The sequence below is a fragment of the Pelodiscus sinensis genome, chromosome 9, assembly GCF_049634645.1.
Source record: "Pelodiscus sinensis isolate JC-2024 chromosome 9, ASM4963464v1, whole genome shotgun sequence".
NCBI lineage: Eukaryota > Metazoa > Chordata > Testudines > Trionychidae > Pelodiscus > Pelodiscus sinensis.
Genome location: NC_134719.1, coordinates 23,372,206 through 23,396,767, shown reverse-complemented (window position 1 = coordinate 23,396,767; position 24,562 = coordinate 23,372,206). Strand labels below are relative to the sequence as shown.

The 24,562-nt window shown below is 42.4% G+C and overlaps 2 protein-coding genes across 10 annotated transcripts in view; one reads left to right on the top strand and one right to left on the bottom strand.

Moving 5' to 3' along the window:
* Window positions 1-9,170, bottom strand: part of TYW3 (tRNA-yW synthesizing protein 3 homolog) — a 15,340-nt gene extending 6,170 nt beyond the window's left edge. For both annotated transcript variants that reach the window (XM_075936271.1, XM_075936272.1), the window contains exons 1-2: window positions 8,956-9,170; window positions 4,724-4,804 (exon numbers count right to left, since the gene is read on the bottom strand). In XM_075936271.1, the coding sequence (XP_075792386.1) occupies window positions 4,724-4,804; window positions 8,956-9,129 (255 nt within the window). In that variant the 5' untranslated portion in view covers window positions 9,130-9,170. The remainder of the gene's footprint in view (window positions 1-4,723; window positions 4,805-8,955) is intronic.
* On the top strand, window positions 8,619-24,562 carry CRYZ (crystallin zeta). Of its 8 annotated transcripts, none has more exons than XM_075936264.1 (11): window positions 9,278-9,360; window positions 11,478-11,676; window positions 13,398-13,475; window positions 14,993-15,109; window positions 15,445-15,597; window positions 18,496-18,659; window positions 19,685-19,736; window positions 21,833-21,982; window positions 22,697-22,798; window positions 22,898-22,993; window positions 23,238-24,562. In XM_075936264.1, the coding sequence occupies exons 4-11, from the start codon at window positions 14,999-15,001 to the stop codon at window positions 23,397-23,399; spliced, it is 990 nt and encodes a 329-aa protein (XP_075792379.1). In that variant the 5' UTR covers window positions 9,278-9,360; window positions 11,478-11,676; window positions 13,398-13,475; window positions 14,993-14,998; the 3' UTR covers window positions 23,400-24,562. The 8 variants fall into 8 exon arrangements, with proteins under 8 accessions (XP_075792383.1, XP_075792377.1, XP_075792379.1 ...); XM_075936263.1 differs by having other exon boundaries at window positions 13,387-13,475; XM_075936267.1 differs by lacking the exon at window positions 13,398-13,475.

Here is a 24,562-nt window from a genome sequence, read left to right as displayed (position 1 = left end):
AAAAAAGTCATACTGACTGAAATGGTCTGTGTATGCTAGCATGCCCCAAGGCTGCAGTGAGTTACTTGCATTCCCTGTTGCACCAAAATGCTTACTAAATGAAATAATTGTGACCAAAGGATTTTACCTTATTACTTTTAGACCACCAATTTCTTGCGAAAGGTTCAGAATGTAATAAGGAAATACTGAAAGTAATTTTCTATTAAGCCTACAAAGTCTGAGACTCAGCCCTGCTCCAAATGGAGTCAATGGCAAAACTCCCAGTGGAAGTTGGATCAGACCCATAGCCAGTAAACCGTGAAAGTACAACTGCTGTGTCTAATAAATGATTATCACTGATAAGAGATGAGAGTGATACAGAAAAAACTTCCCTTACATCTTATATGGTAAAGTTCCATAAAGATTTGCAAAGAAAAATTTTGTCATGTTTTACTGAGCATGAAGAGTGTAGCTCACTGCCTCAGAGACCATGATGCAGTCTCTGCTCCAAGAAACTTGCATTCTAAGGGTACGTCTAGACTACATGCCTCTGTCGCCAGAGGCATGTAGATTAGGCTACCGGACATAGGAAAATGAAGCGGCGATTTAAATAATCGCCGCTTCATTTAAATTTACATGGCTGCCGCGCTGAGCCGACAAACAGCTGAGCAGCTGTTTGTCGGCTCAGCGCGATAGTCTGGACAAGCGGGTGTCGACATCAAAGGCATTTGTCGACCACCCAGATATGCCTCCTGGGATGAGGTTTACCTGGGTGGTCGACAAATGCCTTTGATGTCGACACCCGCGTGTCCAGACTATCGCGCTGAGCCGACAAACAGCTGCTCAGCTGTTTGTCGGCTCAGCGTGGCAGCCATGTAAATTTAAATGAAGCGGCGATTATTTAAATAGCCGCTTCATTTTCCTATGTCCGGTAGCCTAATCTACATGCCTCTGGCGACAGAGGCATGTAGTCTAGACGTACCCTTAGAATGCAAGTTTCTTGGAGCAGAGACTGCATCATGGTCACTGAGGCAGTGAGCTACACTCTTCATGCTCAGTAAAACATGACAAAATTTTTCTTTGCAAATCTTTATGGAACTTTACCATATAAGATGTAAGGGAAGTTTTTTCTGTATCACTCTCATCTCTGATCAGTGATAATCATTTATTAGACACAGCAGTTGTACTTTCACGGTTTACTGGCTATGGGTCAGCTGATCAGCTGTTTGTCGGCTCAGCGCAGCAGCCATGTAAATTTAAATGAAGCGGCGATTATTTAAATCGCCGCTTCATTTTCCTATGTCCGGTAGCCTAATCTACATGCCTCTGGCGACAGAGGCATGTAGTCTAGACGTACCCTCTGTCTCAAACTACAGATGCTAGCGGGAGGACCTTTTGTATGCACAGATATCTAGTGCCCTTGTACAGATACAAAATGTATATGCATATTCATATCCACAAAATGAGCTGTGGATATGGATACCTAAGGATAGAAACCTGCAGATTTGTGGGTATCCACTTTATAGACACAATCTGTATTCATATCTGCATCCATACCTGCGAAAATGAGCTGCGGATAACCGCATCCACAGATAAAAAGCGGATTATCTGTGGATTTGAAGGGCTCTACATATATCTGTGGATTCTAACAGGAATCTGTGAGTGTGCAAGAGCCTTCCCATGCACATCTTACAGTACTCCCATAGGCGTCCTATAAATAAGAATATAACTGCTAACCTTTTTCTGTATATTCTTCAAAGAACAGAGATGACAAATCAATGCAAGTTTACTTTCACAGTCGATTAGGGAAAAATTGTACACTACTTGAACATTTTTATATAATACTTCATGCAATTTTAAAAGATTATTATATTTTAATTGTTTTCTTTTGTTGAATAAGGCCCAGAAATCTTTTGTGAAGGAATGCTTTATAAAGTAATAAAACACGTTTCTTCAAAGGATGTTAAAAAGAGCTATAAACTCATCAAATCTCCTATACCCATTTTAACAGTGACAGATACATACTGAGGCATAGTAGCATTAAGTAGCTTGTCTACTGAAAATACAACAGGAAATCTAGGAGTTCTGACTTCCAGTCTTATTTTGCACACTTTGTACGTTTGAAAATATAATTTAAAAAGTCATCGGGTAAAGATTTCTCACACATTTAATGGATGCACGAATGAACATTTTTACCATATCTACCAGAAGTCAATACAAAAATTGAGAGGGTTGCTAATGGCCGCTGCCTAGTACCTGAGACTCACTCAACTCCTGGCAGATGGCAATTAAGAGGCTGCTGAGATTTCTATGAAGGTGATATCAAGTAAAGTAAGAAAAAATAAGGTAGAGGGATTTTTTTTCATTCAAATCTACTTTATATTTTAGAGAGTTTGTCTGCTGGATCAAGAACTCCTTCTAAATGGTATACCAGTTCCTCTTACCATAGCTTAAAACAAGGTAAGAGAAATATTAACAATCCCTTTTATTAAGAAATAAAAAATAACTTCATAAAATAACATTGCATTTAAAATATATATATATATATATATATAAAACATTACATTTTCCTTTTATTAAAAACTGAGTTAAGAACCTAGCAACACTGGGTAAATCTGTTAGCATATGTATAATATTGTTATGTATTTTTTACAGTTAACTTTTTTACAGAATAACTAGTTTCATTTTGGGGGGTAAAATGTAAAGAGGAGAATGTAGAGAGCAAAGAGCAATTCTGGAAGCATGAAGTAGTTTGTGCATCTTTACATTGTTCAATAGTTTCTTAAGCTAATTTGATTTTAGGTTTCACAACTCATTTTAGGATATAATTGAATTTAAACTGCATAAGAAAACCATTGTCTTTTTGCATTAGTTCACAGGTGTAGTTGTAAGTTATGGTATTTCATTCTTAAAATGAAAGTTAAAATAACTCACAATAGAGTTTCTGCTGCATACAAAATAACAAACATGCTTTTTCAAGACACATGCCTGCCTCTTAATGAAAATGACAGAAGTCCACTTGTGTTTTGCTTCCTTATCTGCCCCATGGTTAGAGCATGGATAGAAATTAGTATCCACTGATCTGCAGGGGTCTACTCCCAAGAACCACAGTGGCTAAATGCGAATGTGGTGCCACTACTCCCAGGAGCCAGTTCCCCGTGCCGGCAGCTCCTCCCAGCCATAAGGCTGTACATCTCCCCCACTCCCTGCCCACTTCCAGTGGGGTTATACAACCCCAGTCAGGAGATGCCACAAAGCTGGGAGGAATTGCCAGCCTGGGGTGCTGGCTCCTGGGAGTAGTGGCATCATATCTGGCCACTGTGGTTCTTGGGAGTAGAGCCCTGCAGAACAGAGGATACTCATTTCTAGCCGCAGGCATGGGTGGCCCGTGCATACAGGTAGATTCGGCAGTCGCCTAGGGCGCCGTGTTAAACGGGGTGCCCAATGATGACGCATCGCCACTGAGGGCTTTGTAGGCGGGGACGCTGATTGCGCATTCCGCCTAGGGCTCCGGTTGCCGGCAGCTCGTCTCGGAGGCACTGAACATGCATTCCACCTGGGGCGCCAGTTGCTGACAGCTAGTCTCGGAGGCGGGAGTGCTGATCGCGCATTCCACCTGGGGTGCCAGTTGCTGGCAGCTTGTGTCGGGCTGCCCCTGGCGGCAGGTAGAAATATGTATCCACACAGGGCTCTATGGATAGCCAATCATTCATGACAGAATATCCACAGTTCAGGATATGTAACTCTTGCAAGGATTATTACATGGATAACATAAATATCCAGTTATTGTAATTAATAACAAAATTGTAAGGGACATTAAGCTTCGTGCTTCAGGGCTTTACACAATCTCTGATTATTAGGTTTTATGATGAAACCTAATGAAGGAGCCAGATTAGCTCACATATGCATACTTTGGGGCTCTTGCACCTTCCTCTGTAGCATCTGATGCTGGCAAGATACAAACTAGATATACTCTAGGTATGATTCAACTGGCAACTCCTCTGTTCCTTTGAGAGGGATGTTTTATATTTCATTACTCTACCATTCGATTTAAACTGCTAATGACAAAGTCGTTAACATTTGAAGACTGTCCAGTCTATGGAAAGTGAGTTTATGGAGTCAGTCTAATTCCTATTGGAGGTGTCTGCACCAGTCACTCTACAGCTGACATGTATATTTCTTGCCATAGTGGAGACAGCCAGGATTAAATGAATGGTCATAGATGCAAAAATACATTTTTTTTTCTACCACAGTGATAGTTCAATACAGAACTGAGGCACACTTACCAGAAACTTGATTTTATTCTGTGGATAAGAAAAGGACTTCACAAGCACTAAATAAGCTTTTTTTCTTCTTAAAATATTAATGTAGACTCAGCACAAAATGCTGGTCCTGGGGCAAGCCATGCAAAATGTCTAACCAATAGCCACTGAAAATGGTGAATTCTGTAATCTGCTGATATTGTACTCTAGTTCAAAATTTTAAGAGAGCCCAAAGTTTGATACTAGCCTGTTTACAGTGAGCCATTTTACCAGCTTAAAGCATGGTCTTGCTAAAAAGTTGCCAAGTTTCGCTAACATAGGTAGAATTTTGTCCTAACAAAAATGAACATATTTACCCCAGTAATATGAAGGAAAAATGTAAATAGTTTTCTAGTTCCTATTTGAAATTGAGTTTTTCGAGGGTTGGGATGAGGGGAGGACAAGTACTTATGCATAAACATTGTAAATTATTGACATCTTACCACATCCTCTTTTGCACAGAGTTGATGTGTTACCAAGAGCCAAGAACAGTTTTGCTTCTGTACTTCATAGCCATGGAAACCCTAATGAAAATCAAATTAAAATAGCACTATAATTATATAAACAAATCTCCTTTGCATTCTCTGCTTGCTACACAAGGATGCACAAAAATATTCTCTAATCAATAATCAAACTATATCAATAATTTGAAAGGATCTTTGAAATAACTTTTGTGGTGTTGCACTGATTAATATGAAAAAATCCAGTTAGATGTATCTAAAAATGAATCTTATGTTTGGAAGCAACAAAATACAATCATATATGCTTTAGGGATGTGAACTAGTTAATTAATCAACTATCTGATAAGCAAATACTTATCAGTTAGTTGACACACTAGTCAACTAGTTGCTTCCCTCCTTGCTGCCACTATTAGAAAGAGACAGCGGGGGGCGGAGAGCAAGTACTTCCAAGCGGCAGTGACACATGGAGTCCGGGGTCTGCTACTTTGAAAAGACGCGTGCAGCCTGGCACCAGCTGACCCTGAGTTCCTGAATTCCATGCGGTGCTGCTGCTTTGAAATGCCATGCCTGCAGCACTTTCGCCTTTGAACTGTTGCAATAGGCCTAGGACTGTTGCTACACTTCAAAGGCGGAGGCGCCTTTATCGACTAATCAAATAGTTGATGCAAAATGCATCAACTATTCGGTTAGCAAATTAATTGAAATTCAACATTCCTAATATGTTTTCCTCATACCACCTGTCACTGCGAATGTTTTCTATTAATATGTATTTATGATTTTGGAGTTTGAGTTATGCACACATCTAATCTAAGGACCTGTTTACAGTGGGGACATTTCTACTGATGTCACTACACTACCACCAAACTGTAAGGCTATGTCTATACTTGCAGCTTCTTGCGCGAGTAATATGCAAATGAGGCTAAGCGTGGAATACCGCTGAGCCTCATTTGCATACCTAATGAGCCACCATTTTTTTTCAGAAGAGGCTCTTGTGCAAGGAGCATCTACACTGCCCCTTCTTGCGCAAGAAAAACCCTCTTGCGCAATGCCGTTCTTCCTGAAAAGTAATAGGTTTAACGGCATTGCGTAAGAGGGTTTTTCTTGCGCAAGAAGGGGCAGTGTAGATGCTCCATCTTGCGCAAGAGCCTCTTGTGAAAAAAAATGGTGGCTCACTAGGTATGCAAATGAGGCTCAGCGATATTCCACGCTTAGCCTCATTTGCATATTACTCACGCAAGAAGCCGCGAGTGTAGACATAGCCTAAATGTGCTGCACTGGTTTATTATGTGATCTTAAATTCCACACCTCTAACATGTAAAATAGCATGTTGTCCAGTGTAATCTAATCTGTACTTTGCATACAAAACTTGGGCTATGTCTACATTGGCACGATCTTAAACTTGCTGCCTGTCTACTTGTGCAAGAACTCGCAGCCAGTGTACCCTGATGTTCTAATGTATGAAATCAGGGCTTCTTGCGCCAGAACTCTGACGCTCCTGCTCAGGAATAAGCCCTCTTGCACAAGAGCTTTTCCAGAAGAGGCCAGTATAGACAGGCAAACATGAATTTCTTGTGCAAGAAAGCCCTATGGTTAAAATGGCCATCAGAACTTTCTTGCGCAAGAGAGCATCAACACTGGAATGGATGCTCTTGTGCAAAAGCACATGCCAGTGTAGATGCTCTCTTGTGGAAGAGTTTTTGCGCAAGAACTCTTCTGCAAAAGAGTTCTTGCGCAAGAAGCTACCAGTGTAGACGTAGCCTTATTGTTTTGATAAGTTTGTCAAGACTGCATGATGGAAAATTAAGTTCATGAAAAGTCATGTAGTATGTTTTGTTAAAGGAGATTGGTTGTAATCATCATTATTACAAATAAGCGTGTCAAGACTTATTCTTTTGCCACTGTCAAGCCATGGATTGGCAGCTCTGACAAGTTCCTGATGATAATTTAAAACTCTATCCCCTAGAGAAACTCAGTGATGGACAACCAAAGCTAGTGAGTGGGCCGCATGAGAGGCCCTCCATTCCACTGGGCTGCAAGACTGTCATAGTCAAGACAGTATCCCTGGATAGGGTAGTTTTGTTAACTGCATTTGTATCTCTAGAATTTGCAAGGTGTGCGGATTGAATTGTGCAAGTGTTTTGTTTGGATGCAGAGGGAGCACATGGCAGTGTACGTGCAATCAACACGTTTCATTTCACATTCCCTCTATGCTTCTCACTTTAGTAAAACCAGTAGGAAAAAATTATGCAGACAAACTCTGCATGTGGACAGTGGTAAACAAAATGTCTTGTAGGCCACACAAGGAACCCCAGTGGGCCACATAAACCTCTTGAACTGCACGTTGCTCACCACTGCTGACTGTACCATATTTTTATGCAGATCTCAAAATAGTGGGTTACCAGACTAAAAACCCTAGATGGATCAAATATCATATGTTGATTGTGTCAATTCTACCTTTTAAAATATTTTAGTGTTTTCTGAGCTCTTAGCTTACATTAAATAGACACCCACCAATGAGAAAGATCATATAAATTAAAGGGAGCAGGGACTGATGCTAAGTCTCCATACAGCACAACTGAAAGAACAAATAGCCTTCAGTAAAATTCTCTTATACCTTAGTGCTGCTATAGAGCCCTGCAAATTTACATATCCACACATGGATGCTAACATGCATAGTTCCTTTTTGCAGATACAAGCTGAGTAACTAGTACCCTGCATAGCTGCGGATATCCACAGCTCATTTTGGTGGCTATGGATAAAAATTTTGTATCCATGCGCGGCTCTAGCTACAAACACCAAGTTAAATTTGCTAGAACCATCAATAACTTGAACTGCACTATTGAAAAAATTAAATAAGGGACAAAGGTAGAGCGGGACATGCTTTAATGTACAGGCAGAACAGAAAAAACCCACAAGAGCATGGTTTTGTAACTAGGTGTAACCTGGGCTGGGATGGCCTCATGCCATTGTGGGCTGTTGAGCTTGGTGTGTGTTTGAGAGCCGATTACTGCGTTTCTGGTAGGGATACAATAGTGCAGACAACTAAATGATTAACCAATAAGCGGGTACTTACTGGTTAACATTATTGACTACAAGCAGTCCCTGACTTACGCGGATCCGACTTACGAACGGGGCTTTTCTCGCTCTGGAGCTCACAGGCGGCGGGTCGCCACCCGTGTCCTCCAGGGCGAGAAAAGCTTCTCCCGGTTTCCCTGGGCTGCTGGGGGGGGGGGGGGGGGGGAATCCAACAAAGCCGCTGGACCCCCCCAGCAGACCAGGGACACCCGAGCAAAGCCGCCACCTGGGCGGCTTTGCTCCTGGGCAAACGAGCAAAGCCGCCCAGGCAGTGGCTTTGCTCTGGTGTCCCTGGTCTGCTTGGGGGGGGTGTGGGGGGGGTGCAGCTAGTGCCCCCCCTCCCCCAGCAGACCAGGTTTTTCTTGCCTACCCCTGGGGTAGAGCAGCTGGGGGCTGCCGGGTTGGTCCCGCAGCGCCGCTCCAGACCAACCCAGTAGCACCCCAGCTGCTCTGCCCCAGGCATCCTGGAATCAGCCGCTAATCAGTTTCAGCAGCAGCTGACTGGGGGACGCCTGGGTTTCTTAAGCTGAATCTGTATGTAAGTCAGAACTGGCATCCAGATTCAGCCGCGGTTGAAACTGATCAGTTTCAGCAGCGGCTGACGCCAGTTCTGACTTACATACAGATTCAACTTAAGAACAAACCTACAGTCCCTATCTTGTACGTAACCCGGGGCCTGCCTGTACACGCTGCACTCCTCCCTCCCCCGCAAGAGCCCTCTTGAATGGATTAGCTGAAAGGCTGGCTCAGCCCCAGCTCGTGCCAGTACCCGGCGTGTGGTACAGCCGAGCCGCAGCGGGGGCAGCTGACGGCGCGGGCTGGAGCAGGTAGCTACCCCCTGTCCATTAATCGCGTACTCGACAATGACTAATGAATCACACACTCAACACCCCTAGTTTCTGGGCCTGTGGCCTCTCGGGACCTGCAGCGGGACCCCGGGGGGCGCCAGAGGGGATCCCAGCGTCGCTCGGGAGGCGGGGATGCCAGGAGCGCAGCGCGGGCAATGCGAACCCGGCCCGCGCGCCAGGGCTGTTATCTCCCCCCTCCCGGGCCAGCCCGTTCCTCAGGCCGCGTCAGCACAGCCCGGGAGCCCCAGTGGGGGCGGGGTCCGTGCCGCGGCCCCAGGCAGCCGCACTCACGGGGGCGGGAGCCTGCGCGAGCAGCAGGCGGCCGGCGCACGAGCTGGTGGTGCAGAACCGCTCCTGCCCGTTGATGAACTGCACGAGCTCCGCGATAGCCGCGTCCACGCTGCCCTTCCGGCTCCCGTCCCCACGCGCCAGGCGCTGCTCCTTCCAACGCCGGAAGGCGGCCATGGGCCCGCGGCAACAGCAAGCCGGCAAGTCACTGCCCTAGACGGCAGCCTGGTTGGGCCAAACCTAGCGGCGAGGTTACAGAGCGCGCTAGGCACTTCCGGGCCGAGGGAGGAGCTTTGCGCGGCACCTGAACGTACGCGCCGGAAGAGGCGGGGCGAGGGAGTGTGCGGGGCTAAGGTGCACCTGTGGGCGGGGCTATTGCTGCTACCTGAGGCGGTCGCTGCCTGGCAGGTGAGGTGGCCTCAGGCTGCGGGAGCTGGGAAGCGGGGCGGCCGCAGGGCCCTAGGGAGACCCGCGTTCCTGCGTCTCGCTCCCCGCGTCCGGCCGAGTCAGGCCCCGCAGCCGCTTGGCGGGGAACGGGCGAGCCTGCCCCTGAGTAGCTGGCTCCTGCGCCCGGATAGGTCCTGGCATCGCCTCTGAGCGCGGTCAGCTCCGCAGCCCTGTCCAGCCCGAGGCCAGCGGGGTGAGCAGTGGGGCCGCGATACAGGCTCCGGGCGTCCCTCCCCGGCACGACTCGCCCGCCGCTGCGGTCCGACCCAGAGCTCAGAGCCAGGGTAACCCGGACAGTCGTTCATGTGGGTTGAGTTGACCAGTCATGGGATCCGGCGCTTTGGGCTCTGCTGGCCGTGCGCAAATCAGAGAGAGAATTTGCGTGTCTAAAATTAGGCATCAAAATGTGGGTTTAGACACGAAAAGGAAACTAGGAAAAGGCTTTGGAATCCACTCACCGCTCCACTGGGAGAGAAGCATTGTACAAAGGGAGAAACTAACATACAGGGACACCATTTAGTTATTTTGAGTGTCGTGTTTCTGGTTTTCAGAGTAGGGCTGACAATCAGAATAACTCTGACCCTTGCACTTTGGAAGGCACTTTCGTTTGAAAGTACAAGAAATATGCTTCCAACAGGGTACAAATAAAATCTGTGTATAATCATGGAGTCATAGATTTTCGTCTACCTTACATGGAGTGAGTAAAATTGGAGTTATGGTTACAATTTTGCACGCATATTGTTATCTCAGGAAATATAAACTTTGCAGTGTTCTCACACTGCAGAAGAGACACAGTGAGCGCAAAGGTAATACTTTAAATTCTCTGAAGTCTGCTAGGGAACTCAATGTGCTGTTTTAATTTCTCTGGAAGAAGTGTAAATAGGCACTATAGAAAATTTTTTAGGCTACATATGAAAATTATTCTACATTAGGTGGGGTGTGAATTTAAAGCACAATAGCTAATCCTGAATTAGGGCTGAACAGAGAAAGAGATGACCGATTACCCATTTGTTTCCTCAATAACACTATGTACTGACATTTGTATGTGTGTGTGTCTTTCTTTCTTTTAGTTCCAAAGGGGATTAATCTAGTTTGGAAAAAGACACTTTTATTCTTAAATAGCTGCATGTATAGATAAACTCTCAGTACAGAGAAAGCACAATGAGAACTAGAAATTCTCAAACTGCTAAACTGATAAATGCATTTTGCAGTAACTATAGAAGCAAAAGAGGGTCTCCAATATCCTAGACTATGCTTTCAAATAAAAAATTAAATTATTTGACAATTTTTTTTAGTCTTGTTCATTCTTTTAGGTTTAGAAGATTACAAAGCATGGAGAGAAGCCTGTTTAAAAAAATAATGTAAGATCTTAGAGTTATGAACACCAGCGTAATGAACTGACCAGTCAACTACATATCTCACTTGGAACTGGAAGTATTTAGGCAGAAGAGACAAAACAAATTAAGGATGTAAAAATGTATAAAAAATATTAACCATGTAACTGATCAAAACTTGATCGGTTACACAGTTAAATGTGTTACCTGAGGGTGTAGGAGTAGGGAGGAAAGGGTGCTAGAGGACTCCCTAGCCTCACAGGGATTTTCTGGCTGCCAGCCTGGTAGGCCTGGCTGCCAGTCACATGGGCTCCTGGCCCCATGTTGCCTAACAGAGTTTTAGTGTTTAACTGTTAACAGGAATGTATAAGCATCGGCTTTATTGGTTAACTGATTAACCAGTTAAACTCTTACATCCCCAAAACGAACAAAAACTCACCAAAACAAATACTGTACAAAACTGTTAAAGTACTTAAAAAGGGAAAGTTTTTTTTTTGTTTTTTTTAAAGTTTGACAGGGTATGGAAACTTTCTGGTCTTGTTTAATTTAAATTAAGATAGTTAAAAGCAGCATTTTTCTTCTGCACTGTAAAGTTTCAAAGCTGCATTGATTCAATGTTCAGTTTTAAATTGCTTTGAAAGAAATGTAATATTTTGTTCAGAGTTACAAAAACCTCCATTCCTGAGGTGTTTGTAATTCTGAGGTTCTACTACATCTGTCATTTAACTTCTGTTTTATCACCAGAGTTTGTGTGTGTTGTAGAAAGTTTTTGCTACATGGACAGCAAGGAAAGTTTAGAACTTAGAGGTAGTATGGAGAAAGAAGTAGCAGTGTCCTACGAGAGCAGTTCACTCGGCAAGATAGTGAACTCATAACCTCAGACATCGTTGAGCCTAATGGTCAGCATGTGCAGAAACAGGCCCAATAGTTCTGCATTGATAGTGTAAGTGAACAACTATTTAAGAAAATGTGGTCACTTTTTTAGATTACTTTTTTTATACATTTGCTTTTCCCTTATTCATAACTCCCAAATTACCCTGTGCTTTGAAATATCATGGTACAGAATATATTAAAGCAGTTGCATCTTTATTTTGCTGGCAGTTTTAATGTACAGGCAGTCCCCGGGTTACGTACAAGATAGGGACTGTAGGTTTGTTCTTAAGTTGAATCTGTATGTAAGTCGGAATTGGCATCCAGATTCAGCCGCTGCTGAAACTGACCAGCGGCTGACTACAGGAAGCCCAAGGAAGAGTTGCTCTGCCCCGGGCTTCCTGGAATCAGCCGCTGATCAGTTTCAACAGGCTGAATCTGGACGCCAGTTCTTACATACAGATTCAACTTAAGAACCCCAAGTGTCCCCAAGTCAGCTGCTGCTGAAACTGATCAGCGGCTGATTCCAGGAAGCCCGGGGCAGAGCAACTCTGCCTCGGGCTTCCTGTAGTCAGCGCTGGTCAGTTTCAGCAGCGGCTGACTTGGGGACGCCTGGGGCAGAGCAGCTTGGGTGCTGCCGGGTTGGTCCAGTAGCGCCCAGAGTGGCGCTACGGGACCAACCGGCAGCGCCCCAGCTGCTGTACCACAGGTGTCTGGAGCAAAGCCGCGGAGCACGGGGGCAGCGGGACAGCCCAGACGCGCCGCAGCTGTCCCGCTGCCCTCGTGCTCCGCGGCTTTGCTCCCCGTCTCCCTGGTCTGCTGGAGACCAACAGACCAGGAAGACGGGGAGCAAAGCGGAGCAAAGCCGCGGAGCACTCCGGCAGCGGGACAGCCGCGGGGCGTCTGGGCTTCCCGCGTGCTCCGCGTCTTTGCTCTCCGTCTCCCTGGTCTGTTGGTCTCCAGCAGACCAGGGAGACAGGGAGGAAAGCCGCGGAACACGCCGGCAGCGGGACAGCTGCGACGCGTCTGGGCTGTCTGCTGCCCGCGTGCTCCGCGGCTTTGCTCCACGTCTCCCCAGACCAGGGGGACCGGGAGCAAAGCCGGGAAGCACACGGGCAGCGGGCAGCCCAGACGCGCCGCGGCTGTCCCGCTGCCAGCGTCCTCAGAGGCTTTGCTTCCCGTCTCCCTGGTCTGCTGGTCTCCAGCAGACCAGGAAGATGGGCAGCAAACCCCGTTCATAACTGCGGATCCGACGTAAGTCGGATGCACGTAACTCGGGGACTGCCTGTAAACCAGTATGATGAGACATAGTATGAAAAAGATGACTGCTTCAAAGAGAAATTTTAATTTAATGTTTTTTCTATTGTGTGAGAGATGTTTGGGAACCTTTTGAGATGAAAAATCTGAACAGTAATGGAACTGAGACAGTTCTGATAAAATAGCATATATTTGGCAAATAAAAGGTTATTTCTTACATACACATACAACTATAAGATTAATTAAATAATATCTATGCCATAACTTGAGCTGGCCAGAATTTTTTCAGCAGAATTGTTTTGAGTCAGTAGTACTGACTAATCGCCTAAATTAAAACATTTAGTGGGAGTATGTCGATTTTGGCATCTTTTGATGTGGAAAATGTCTGTTTCACTTCTGTAATGTTGAAATGTTTTGATTCATTTAGTTTTGATTTATATTAAAATGTTAATAATTGACATTAGGTAATATTTATATATATTTAATATAAGCCAAAAGTAAAATGTTTGTAATTTGAACCATTTAGTTTCCTTTTAGGAATTTCTTTTCTGTGGGAAATTCCAATCTGCAACCACCTCTAAACCATGTCTATTTCCTGAGCTGTGCTCAATAGAGGTAATACTTCTGGCTTAGGCACTGATTCTGCAATCAGATTTGGGTAGATGGATAATGGAATACTATGCAGCTGCAAGAGTTTGCTGTCATACCTCCAGTTACAAAACTGGGGCCTTGGTTCACATTTTGCGGCTGAACTTATCCTTTCTGATTAGGGTAGAAACAGGATGTTTAGACATGACTATATTTTATGCATTTGCGTAGTAAACAGAAAATATGGGAGTGTAAATTACCCTTCGGTAAATTGATGTAACTTATATGTGGAGGAGGCGGTGTGGGGGAAAGTGTAAGATTGAATCGTCCTCTAACACTTGGCCCTTTGTCATCATCCAAAGGAAGAACTGTTTTAGCTCCATGTCTTTGTGACTAATGTATATTTGCCCTATTTTTCCCACATTCCTGTCAGTGTATGCCTTTCTTGATGGCCTTAAAATAATTCACAAACATGCATAGTCAATCTAGCTTTTACATGTATTAACTGCACTCCTCCCAGGGTACATATATATTCCATTTTTCTGGTTTCCTCCAATATATTTTAATATCTCCATTTTATTTTATTTTTTGATGGCTGATGAGCAAGGAGATTTTTGTTATCTTAAATGACAAGCAAGAAGAGAAGCTGGAAATCTACTTTTTAGACCCTTGCTGAACATGCTGCACACAATAGGGATATTAAATATCAGTTAATTGAAGAGTTGGTTAACTTCATGGATTCTTATTGATTATTCTATAGTCCCCGGGAGTTGGGCCGGAAGCAGGGCGGGGTGCCAGGGTGGGAGTTGGTCTGCAAGCAGAGCCAATTTAGAAACCAGCTCCCCTCATGAACTGGCTGCCTGTTGCCCCAAGCTGCTGCTGCCTCTGTATCAGAGGCAGGAGTGTGAGGTGGCAGCAGCAGTCCGTGGGTTGGGGCGGGGGGCCTAAGCTCCCAGACCTGGCATGAGCTGGAACTGAGCTGGGCTACCTGCCCGCCTGGCTCCTAATACACTTTAAATGCTGAGCTGCAATTGTGAACCCAGCATGAGCCAGGCTGCTGGCCAGCCTGCTACAACATTTATTGGTGCGGAGGGTGACATGCGTGTAGTCTATAGCATTAACCTATAAGCTTTTGCTTATCGGTTAATTGACTACACTATTACATCCCTAGTATATGACCCGGTTTTTTTTATCAGTGAAATTCAAAATTCATTTTGTAAGATGCAACCATGGGTCCCAAAGTACAGTTCATTTCCTTTAAGCTGTAATGGTGTAATATGAGAACTACTACACTCATACTTTTGTAATGTAGTTATTTACATGTTTGATTCACTTTAAAGTCCGCACATCTCCACACAGGAGATGGTGGTAATTCTCTTTGCCAAATTTGTAAGACGAAAGACCATTTTTTTCTATGAAAAGAAATCAGTAGTTAGCTCTGGATTTAAACTGGTATCTAAAAGTAGGGTGTTTGAGCCCTTGTCTGTGAGGTGAAAACTGGATTCTGTAGATAATGCAACATTTACTCATCTTCTTATATTCAGATCACTATGGCAACTGGAAGAAATGTGATGAGAGCTGTCAGAGTTTCTGAATTTGGTGGACCTGAAGTGCTTAAGCTCCTGTCAGATGTCTTATTGCCAAGTCCCAAAGAAAATCAGGTGGAAATGATAACTGTAAACTAAGAGATAATTGCACTGAATGGTAATGATTTGAATATAAACTGACTGAGAGTCCAAAGCAGAGCCATCTTAATTCTGAATATGAATAGGATGAGTAGCATATACATAAATAAAGTCACAGGCATCCGATTTAACTAATTAGTTTTGTTATTTAAATGAAGTTTACATATTGAATACAAAAGACTTTCCCAAATTGTTTCACATTAATACTAAGGACTCTTTAATAGGCAAGTAAAGGGTTTTAATAGTACTAAGCTGTTGATACAAAATTATGGTGATGCAATGACATGTAACAAATAACATTTTCTTTTCAGGTCTTAATCAAAGTCCATGCGTGTGGCATAAACCCAGTGGAGACATATATTCGCTCTGGTACTCATGCTAGAAAACCAGCTTTACCTTACACTCCTGGCACAGATGTTGCTGGAGTAATTGAAGCTGTTGGGGAGCATGTAACTGTATTCAAGGTATTATATTATTTTTCTTTTTAAAGTGAATGTTTATTCTTTCCCTACATTATTGTTGCAGTACTTATAGCTACCTCTAAAATTGATGATCTGTCAGAATTTCCTTTGTTTTGGGGGATCTCTAATTGGCCATTAAAAGCATAAAATGAGTCAAATTATTGACCCTAATCCTGCAAGCTGTTCTGCCAAGCAATCCCTTACATCTGTACAGAGCCCCATATAGTTCTGTAGAGTTCAGCACAAGTGCAGGAGCTTAACTCTATGGATTGGGGTCTTGTTTACACATTGTTGTTCCAGAAATATTTTAAAGAATTGTAGGTATATTTAAGGATGTCATCATGTAGACCACTGCATGATTAACTGATAAGGCTAGTCTTATCAGTTAATCTTGTCAGCTGCATGCATCGCCCCCTTGCTGCCTCTGTGTCAGAGGCAGCAACCTAGGGGGAGAGGGAGCCGGTTCTTGTGAGGAGCTGACTTAAAAGCTGGCTCCCCACAAGCACCAGATCCGCCTGCATCCTCAGCCCTGCACTGCTGCCTCTGATAGGCAACAGCGTGGAGAGTGTGGGGGATAGGCTGAAGCCAGTATGTGAAGGGAGCTGGTTTTCAAGCAGGCTCCCCTCACGTAAAGGTATGCAGATCTGCTTGCCTCCCACTTTGCTGCCTCCTACAGAGGTGAGGGGAGGGACAGGCAGGAGCCAGTGCTGGGGGAGCCAGCTTAAAAGCTCTGCAGTGCTGCCTGCTTCCCCTATCAAAGACAGCAGCACAGGGGCAGGAGAGGCTGCTACAAAGCAGCCTCAGTCTGCAGGGGACCCAAGCTCAGACCTCCTCCCCCAACAGAGGCTGCTGCCATCCCCCACTGCTGCCTCTCTATCAGCAGCAGGTGAGGAGGCAGGCGGGGAGCCAGCTTTTAAGTCAGCTTCTCACAAGCACCGACTCCCTCTCAGCCTAGGTTTGCTGCCTCTGATACAGAGGCAGAAGGGGGTGATGTGTGTCGCTGACAAGATTAACTGATAAGACTAGGATTATCAGTTAATCGTGTAATTGTCTACATGATGACATCCTTAAATATAGCGAGATAAATTGATAGAGCGGCGGCAGGGGAATCCCTGGGAATGGGGCCAAGAGTGCGCTGGCTGCTGGCTCCACCCCTGGGGACTATTGAATAATCATGTGACTGCTAAGATTTAATGTGTTTACACAACTGTCAGTGGTATGGCCAGGGGTGGGGAGGGCAGTTGTCCCTGGGAGCCATGCTAGAGAGGCACCAATTTAGCAGCAGAGGTGAGGATGGAGCTAGGACCCTGTGAGCGCTGGCCACTTTCGATTTCCTGCAGGTGCGAAAGTGAGCGCAAACAGCCTAGCGGGAGCTGAGCACAGGACGGGGTTCAGGCTGAGCATGTGCAGAATGCAGCTGGTGCACAGGCCCTGTCTGCAACTACAATCCTTTTCACTGCCAGTCAGTCCAAGGTACTGCCCATTGGCCCACAGCATCCGGGTCCTCACCTATAACTCACCCCTCTGAGAAACCGCAGCCACTGATTGGCCAAAGGGCACATCAGTCTGGCTGGAAGTCGAACAGCCCTGTGCGCCGAAGAGAGCCTCATGTGGGGAGTCCAGCTGGGGGCTGGGCAGTGCAAATTTTGCCTTTGTCCCTGGGTGCATAACTCCCTCGCTATGCCATGATGGCTTTTCAATTACACAATATCTAACATCCCTAGCATATTATAGATATCAAGAGTGCTGTATTGACCCATTGTTATTGTGATTATTTCCATTATTATTATCATTATTATCACCCTCATCCTGAGGACCCTGAGGTTATTTTGTTATTTTTAATCACACTTAAAATTAAAGGAAAAATGCAAGGTGTATCTTTATGATGTATGTTATGATGATCATAACAATGTTTAAATACTCAGCTGCTGTCTCATAATGGTTATATTTTACCTGCTGCTCTTTGTTTAAATTATTTCTTCTTGGGGAGGGGAAAAGTTGATCTATTAAAGATAAATGTTTGAAAAGATTTCAGTGGCTTTTCCCTTCTCTTTTATTTCTTTATAGGACTGTAAGATTCTTGGTCAAAGACTATCTACACAATATGAATTGTGAGAAAACTGTATTGTGGTAGAGAGCTGGGACTCTCCTATTCTGAACTCAGAATGGCAGTTATTGGGGAGACAAGAGCCTTGTTGGCCTGGAGATGGAAAATAAGGCTGAGGTGTTAACTTAAAAAAACAACTTGCTTCAGCTGTTGTTTGACAGCTCTATTTTCTTTGCTTTTAGTTTTTCATGTAAATTTTGGCATTTTCTGCTTAAACTGAAGGTAAAGAAAATCAGAGTAGTAATGGTGGCAGACAAACAGCATGAAAGGGCTGAATAGAGGAGGCAATCAAGAGAGATTTGCATATTGATGTTATGTAAGAAATAGCCACACAGCAATTATGAAGATCTTGGCACTCTGACTAATAATAGGTGCCAGCAAATCAGAGCTCAGGGATTTACATACTATGCAGGTATTGAGATCATACAGTGATTCTCATAGTTAGACACTCACAGTTCATCAGAACATAAAATTACAGTGTTCTAACAACTGGAATGTGCTATATTAAGGTCACAACCTGAACTAAAGCAGTTGGTGCTCCATAGCTGCCAGGCTGGAAATAAGTATTAAACACACACCATGTGTTGGAATGTATATTGTTCCCTGTTTCTCACACAGTCCACTTGGTGATTATGTGAAGGTTGTGAATTTTATCCAGTTGAAGGATTCGAACAATAATCCTTACCAATTACTATTCCTGTTAAGAATGTATAGTTTTCAGAAATATTACATAATAAGCTTTGATTGAAGTACTTGAAACTTGTGTCTAAAGCCTTTTTATTTTTTCCTGCCAGAAAGGTGACAGGGTTTTTACTAATGGTACCATCTCTGGTGGTTATGCAGAGTATACAGTTGCTGCAGCTGATACAGTCTTCCCTTTGTCAGATAAATTAGACTTCAAGCAAGGTGCTGCCATTGGAATCCCGTATTTCACTGCTTATCGTGCACTCTTCCAAAAGTAAGATGCTAAGCACTCTATCATCTGCTTTTGAAGATTTAAAATACAAACTATACAGTAGACACCCATCCATAATAGTCAGCTCCATGGCTTAACTTTTCAGGGGACACTGCAAGTTATCTTACCTTTTTCATAAAGAGATGGGAGACTTCTTTGTCAGGGTACTGATGGGAGGAGAATTTTGGTGGGGATTCTGTTGGAGGATTAAATTTAATTTGTTGCCTATATTAGTATTAGGGAGGTGTGATCTGGAGGTAATTGACAGTCTTTTCGTTTTGAAGAATGTATTTTTAAAAGTTTATTTAAGGCACCCAGAAGTGGGATGGTCACTATAATAAAAAAGTATATAGACTGAAATAAATGAATAATTGTTTTCCTCCTCCTACCCCTCTTTATCTCACTACTATTCTCACCATATTGATTGAACTGAGTGGTTGTAGTTGCAAGATCTACGTCTTTCTATCATTTCTATCATCGGAGGGTGTTGGCAGAACTCAAACTGTAGCTCTTCTAATTTTTTATTCCTGCCAATCGCTATGGTATTGATTAGTGACTCTGTACTATAGTGATAGACAAAAGTGCCTTGTCAGCTGGGGAGGAGAAATCAGGACTGGTAATCCAGCCTAAATTAATGAGCAGAACAAAACATCGGGGCATCTCATTTATCCTTTGAAACAGTATGGGTAGATTATTTTATAGCATTGAAGACTAAAATTGAAGACAATGTTGTTCATATGCCTATACCCACCATGAAACCGGTTCTCCTATTGTAGCTTACACCCATGTTTAACAGAGCTTTTAATGGACAGGAATTATTAAAGATGTAGACTAGATTCTCCTCTCTACTCCCAGAGTAAATCCGGATGAACTCAATGCAAAACTTGAGGGAAGAAAATTAGAATATTGAATGCGATCTAAAAGATTGATTAATATAATCCAACTACATACTATGCTGGACAATGCAGTAGAATTTGCTAAAGGTATAATGTGTTCAGTAGTTCAATATCTGTTGTTTTGTTTTCTAGAGGTTGTGCCAAACCAGGGGAAACTGTGCTAGTTCATGGGGCAAGTGGAGGAGTAAGTATTTTGAAAAGACTTAAGCTAGGAAGTATTTTGTGTATTTTTGTGATTGATTCTAAGGCAAAGTGATTCTCTGTCTTGAAGGCTCTTTTCACATACAGTTAAACCCTGTCATCCAGAATGTAACAGCCTGAAACTGCCCAAGTGACCAGATACAGCCCCAAATGCTGATGTCATATGAACTTTATTAGATAATATGTATGGAGCCCCCTGGTGTAATCACAAAGTAGAGAAAGGTCGGAAGCTGGTTCAAGAGCTGTATGACAAGTCTGCACCAAGAAAAGGTTAAGGAAAAGTTGTATTTTTAAAAGTTAAAGTAAACTGTCCCTAGTTGTGCGGGAAATGCTCACTGGCTGGATTGGGATTTTCTGTGCTATTTCTCACCCTCACTAGCAAGTGGGAGATTTTGGAAGAGATAATCTCATACCTGAATGGACTTTGTTTTCCCACTAGCTTGTGCATTTACCTTTTGCTCTGCTGAATAAACAAGGAGGCTGAATGGTGTAAGAGAACAGTTAAACTTTAAGTGGCCCCTGCCCTCCCCCTTTCCAGAGGCTGGAAAAAACTATGATGAGCTGGCCAAATTTTGCCGAGTTACTCAGTTGGCTGCAAAAGGCTGATTATAAAAGTGTCTCATAAGAGAAAACTCAGATCCTTTGTCATGTACAAGGACATTCATCAATATGTTCTTTATTTCATAAATTGAAGTTTGATATTTTATTCCCACTTCTTTCATACGCTTCTGGGAACTCTCAGGTTTTTGCTTTATAGTGGCACAGTCTACACATACAATTATCCTCTATGTATTTGCAGACGTTACGAAAACATTTGCAAGTATAGTGAGAAGAGAGAGTAGTAGGCAAAGGGACACATGCTGTAGTGATGATGGATGTTTGTGGTACGTCTTTCATGACATACACTTCCACTTTGATTCTTAAATCTTGCTTCCTTTTCAGGTTGTTCAGCGAACAACTTTTGGATGTTGAAATAAGCTAGTTATGCTATATGTTGATTTGAAACGTAAATGTCAGAGGTGACTTTGGTTTTTCAATTGGTCAGTTGATAAACATCTGGGAGGAGTGATTATCATGAGGATTTTTCAGTGAGGAAGGCAGTTTGTTTATATAAGGTGCAGGTCTCATTGGCAGAGCCATAAATAGCAGCAGATGGAGTTCTGTTGATTAAAGGAATGGAATAAGGTAATTTTGTAACTAAAAGAAGAGAATAACGGCACTTAATTAGCCAAAGAAGTGTCTGCAGGACTAGTCCCAATAGGTTGTACCAGGTTGGGAGTAACCCCAAAAGTGAGTCAGAGTTTTGTGCATGCTTGTTCCTCTTTCACGTTTCCCACACCATTTTTGTAGTTAGTGTGATCCAGCTGAACGTGAGATGTGCCTTAGTGACTTGAATGACTTGTGTCCTCAGGCACTAACAAGACTTTACTTCTGCTTGGCATTAATATAACACTTCTCATACCACCTTACATATAAAATGTATTGGTGGTATAAAAAGTATATGGTAGTAGGGAATGCAGATGTTTGGTTGGCAGGATCAGCATCTCACTAGGGTTCAAGAGGCTTTACTTGCTGCCTAAGGCCAGGTCTATACTAGGGGGCAATGTCGAACTAAGGTACGCAACTCTAGCTACTGGGTAATATAGCCGGAGTTGATGTACTTTTTTTTTAGTTTAGTTGAATACCACAGCATCCCCATTGCAGGAGGTTGATGGGAGAAACTCTTTCATCAACTCCCCTTACTCTTCTTGACCCAGTAGAGTATCCGAGTCGATGGGAGCACAATCAGTGATTGATATAAATCAACCCTCAAGGGTCGCAGTGCTCATCTCCCAGTAAGCATAGACAAAGCCTAAGAATGGAGGCCCCCTCCAAAAGCTGCTGCTTCTTAGGCTTCCCTGCTTGAGTGTTTTCACTGTGTCCTTGGTTTGTGTTGTATATGTATACTCTTCAAATGATGTTATGGATAAAAACATATATTAAATTAATTTGACACAGAAAATATTGAGACTGATACATGGTATTTATATTAAAAGTAGGAAAATAAATGGTAAAGGGAAATGTAACTCCTTTTTCCAGGTCGGAATAGCAGCATGCCAGATTGCCAGAGCTTATGGTTTAAAAGTTTTAGGTACAGCTGGAACTAAAGAAGGAATGAACATAGTTTTGAGAAATGGTGCCCACAAAATGTTTAATCACAGAGAAGCTGATTATGCTGATAAGATACAGGTAATTTATTGCCAGATTGAAGATTTCATAGATCTTCAAGCTTTTCTCTTCTTCCATTATAATATGCAAAATCCCTGTTGGTTTCTATTAATTATCTTCCTTTTAATTGGCTAGAAAATGTACTTTATATGGCAATTCTGTGCTGGCAGCCAGTTGAACTAGATATTGTCTTTTCATAATTTTTATGAAATGAAACATTCTTTAAGCAGCTCTTTATATTTTTCTTTTGAATCAAGATTAGGGTTCTATAGGAGCTCAAATACTACACAATCTTTTAATTTCTGCTCAAAGAAGAATTGTTCATTTTAAATATATGGATATCAAGAGTATTAAATCATAAACTTTAATAAACAAACTTTTTCACTGTTCACTATTTGTAGCCAAGTAATGGTGACTCTGTGAATGTGACACTTCTCATTCTCCTGTTTAGTCTCATTAGCAATCATACTGGAACATGGATGATGATAGTCTTTGCAATAGCAAGATAACTTTCCTGATGCTGGGTCTCCTATTTGCTTTACTTTCTCATGAAGGAAAGGAACATTTAGAAACTCAGATCCTAATAAGTCACAATATAATGAAGATAGACTTTCAGAATTGCCTTAGATACATCAGGTGTAATGTGGAAATCTCAAGTTACCTACAGCCTGTGAAATATACACAGACGCTCAAATGTAAGCTTTTCTCATTTAGCTCTTTTTATATTCTGCACAGGAATTCGCTGGTGTGCAGGGAGTCGATGTGATAATAGAAATGCTAGCTAATGTTAATCTTGCCACTGACTTAAAATTACTGTCCTCTGGAGGAAGGGTGATGGTAAGTGTTTTTTCTATCATTGCCTTCAAACTAAATTTATAAATGTGGAAAGATGTTTGGATTAAGTATCTCTTTTTATTTTAAACCTTTGTATATCAGATTGTGGGGAGTAGAGGTCCTATTGAAATAAACCCCAGAGACACAATGATGAAAGAATCCAGCATAATAGGGGTTAGTCTGTTTTGTGCAACTAAGGTAAGGCATTTTTATTTCAAAGGATTTGCTTAGATGAGCTATTCTAATAACTTGTAAACTTGTAGTTATTTATTTAAATGACATTTTTTATTCTAAATGGACACACAGAAGAATTAAGATACACCTGAGAAATGTAATAAAATGAATTTGAATTGTGAAACTTTGATTAAAACTTTGTATAAATGATCTAATATACTTTTTAAAGTGCACATGATTTACAGTATATACTGTCTTCAATATACAGAAGTTGATGCATGAATGTGAAGCAGTGCTTCTTGCTGGTATCGAAGCGGACTGGCTTAAACCTGTGGTTGGCCCTGAATATCCATTGGAAAAAGTTGCTAAGGCTCATGAAAACCTCATTAACAGCAGTGGTGCTTTGGGAAAGATGGTGCTCCTTATATAATAAGTCATGTAATAAAAGTTTTTTCACTTAAATTATGGTTGTTCTAATTACATCCAGTCTTATATGGCCCATTTAGCATGTTTTACATAAGGCTGATCACATATTTTATAGTAATAGCAAGCACTAATTTAGACAGGGAAGATATCTTAAATGAAAATACTTTTTTATGTAATGAAAAACAAAGAGTTAATCTGTATAAGTACTTTTCCAGGTCAGCTAAATGAAAATAAAATGTATCTTTTCTTTCTGTGGTAGCCTTGTCACTGATATTGGTTCTGTCCTATCCAGATTGTACTAAACTGTACTTACTGCTTCCCTTGAATATTACAGGAAAGTTTTTGCTAGTGTAGAATATGGCTTTCAGCCTGCCTTTTTTTAAGTAGATCAACAAGTACGGCCCCATGTGTTCTGTAGCCACAAAATATGATGCTATTCACCATCTGCCACAGAAATCCAGACTTTGGTTTTAAAACCATTAACTTTCTGGCCTTTATGATAGCTGAGAGCCTTCCAGATGTGAATATGCCCCCGGCAATATTCTGAGAGGTGTAATTGCCCAAGTTATCCCCAATGCGATGGTGACTCTGAAGTCCAGTGTCATCAATTCATTATTTTACTACTGACTCTTTTACCAAAAATAGCAAGTTAATGTACTGATTCCATGTTGCTCAATCCCATTCCTCTTTCTTTTGAGTTGAATGTCAGTTCCATCCCTTTCCTTAATGGGAGGAAGAGGAGTGGCTCCCTTTCACCCTTGCATGCCAAGAACTCAAATGGTTTTTCCCCAATCATCAGTCCCCTTCATAAAAGTATGCAGCATATAGAAAATACAGTCCCTCTGTAAAACAAATGTATGTACAATAAATTGTGGTCTCTGTACTGACTGTATTACTCTTAATATCTAATACTGTAGAAATGTTAGAATTTGTTAATCTGCAGCAGAAATTTTCATGTCACACCAGAATGTATGGAAACCAGGGATCTTGCAGAAGAATCCATGTCTGCCTTGCTTTCATTTTGTAGTCCTATTTGACTGTCATTTCATGAATTAATTTAATCTCTTAACTTTGTGACTAGTAATCAAATATAGCTATTTTGGTTTAACTGCTAATCAGTGTTCTTGGTTGGCAATATCAATAAACAATAAATACATTGTAATAAGA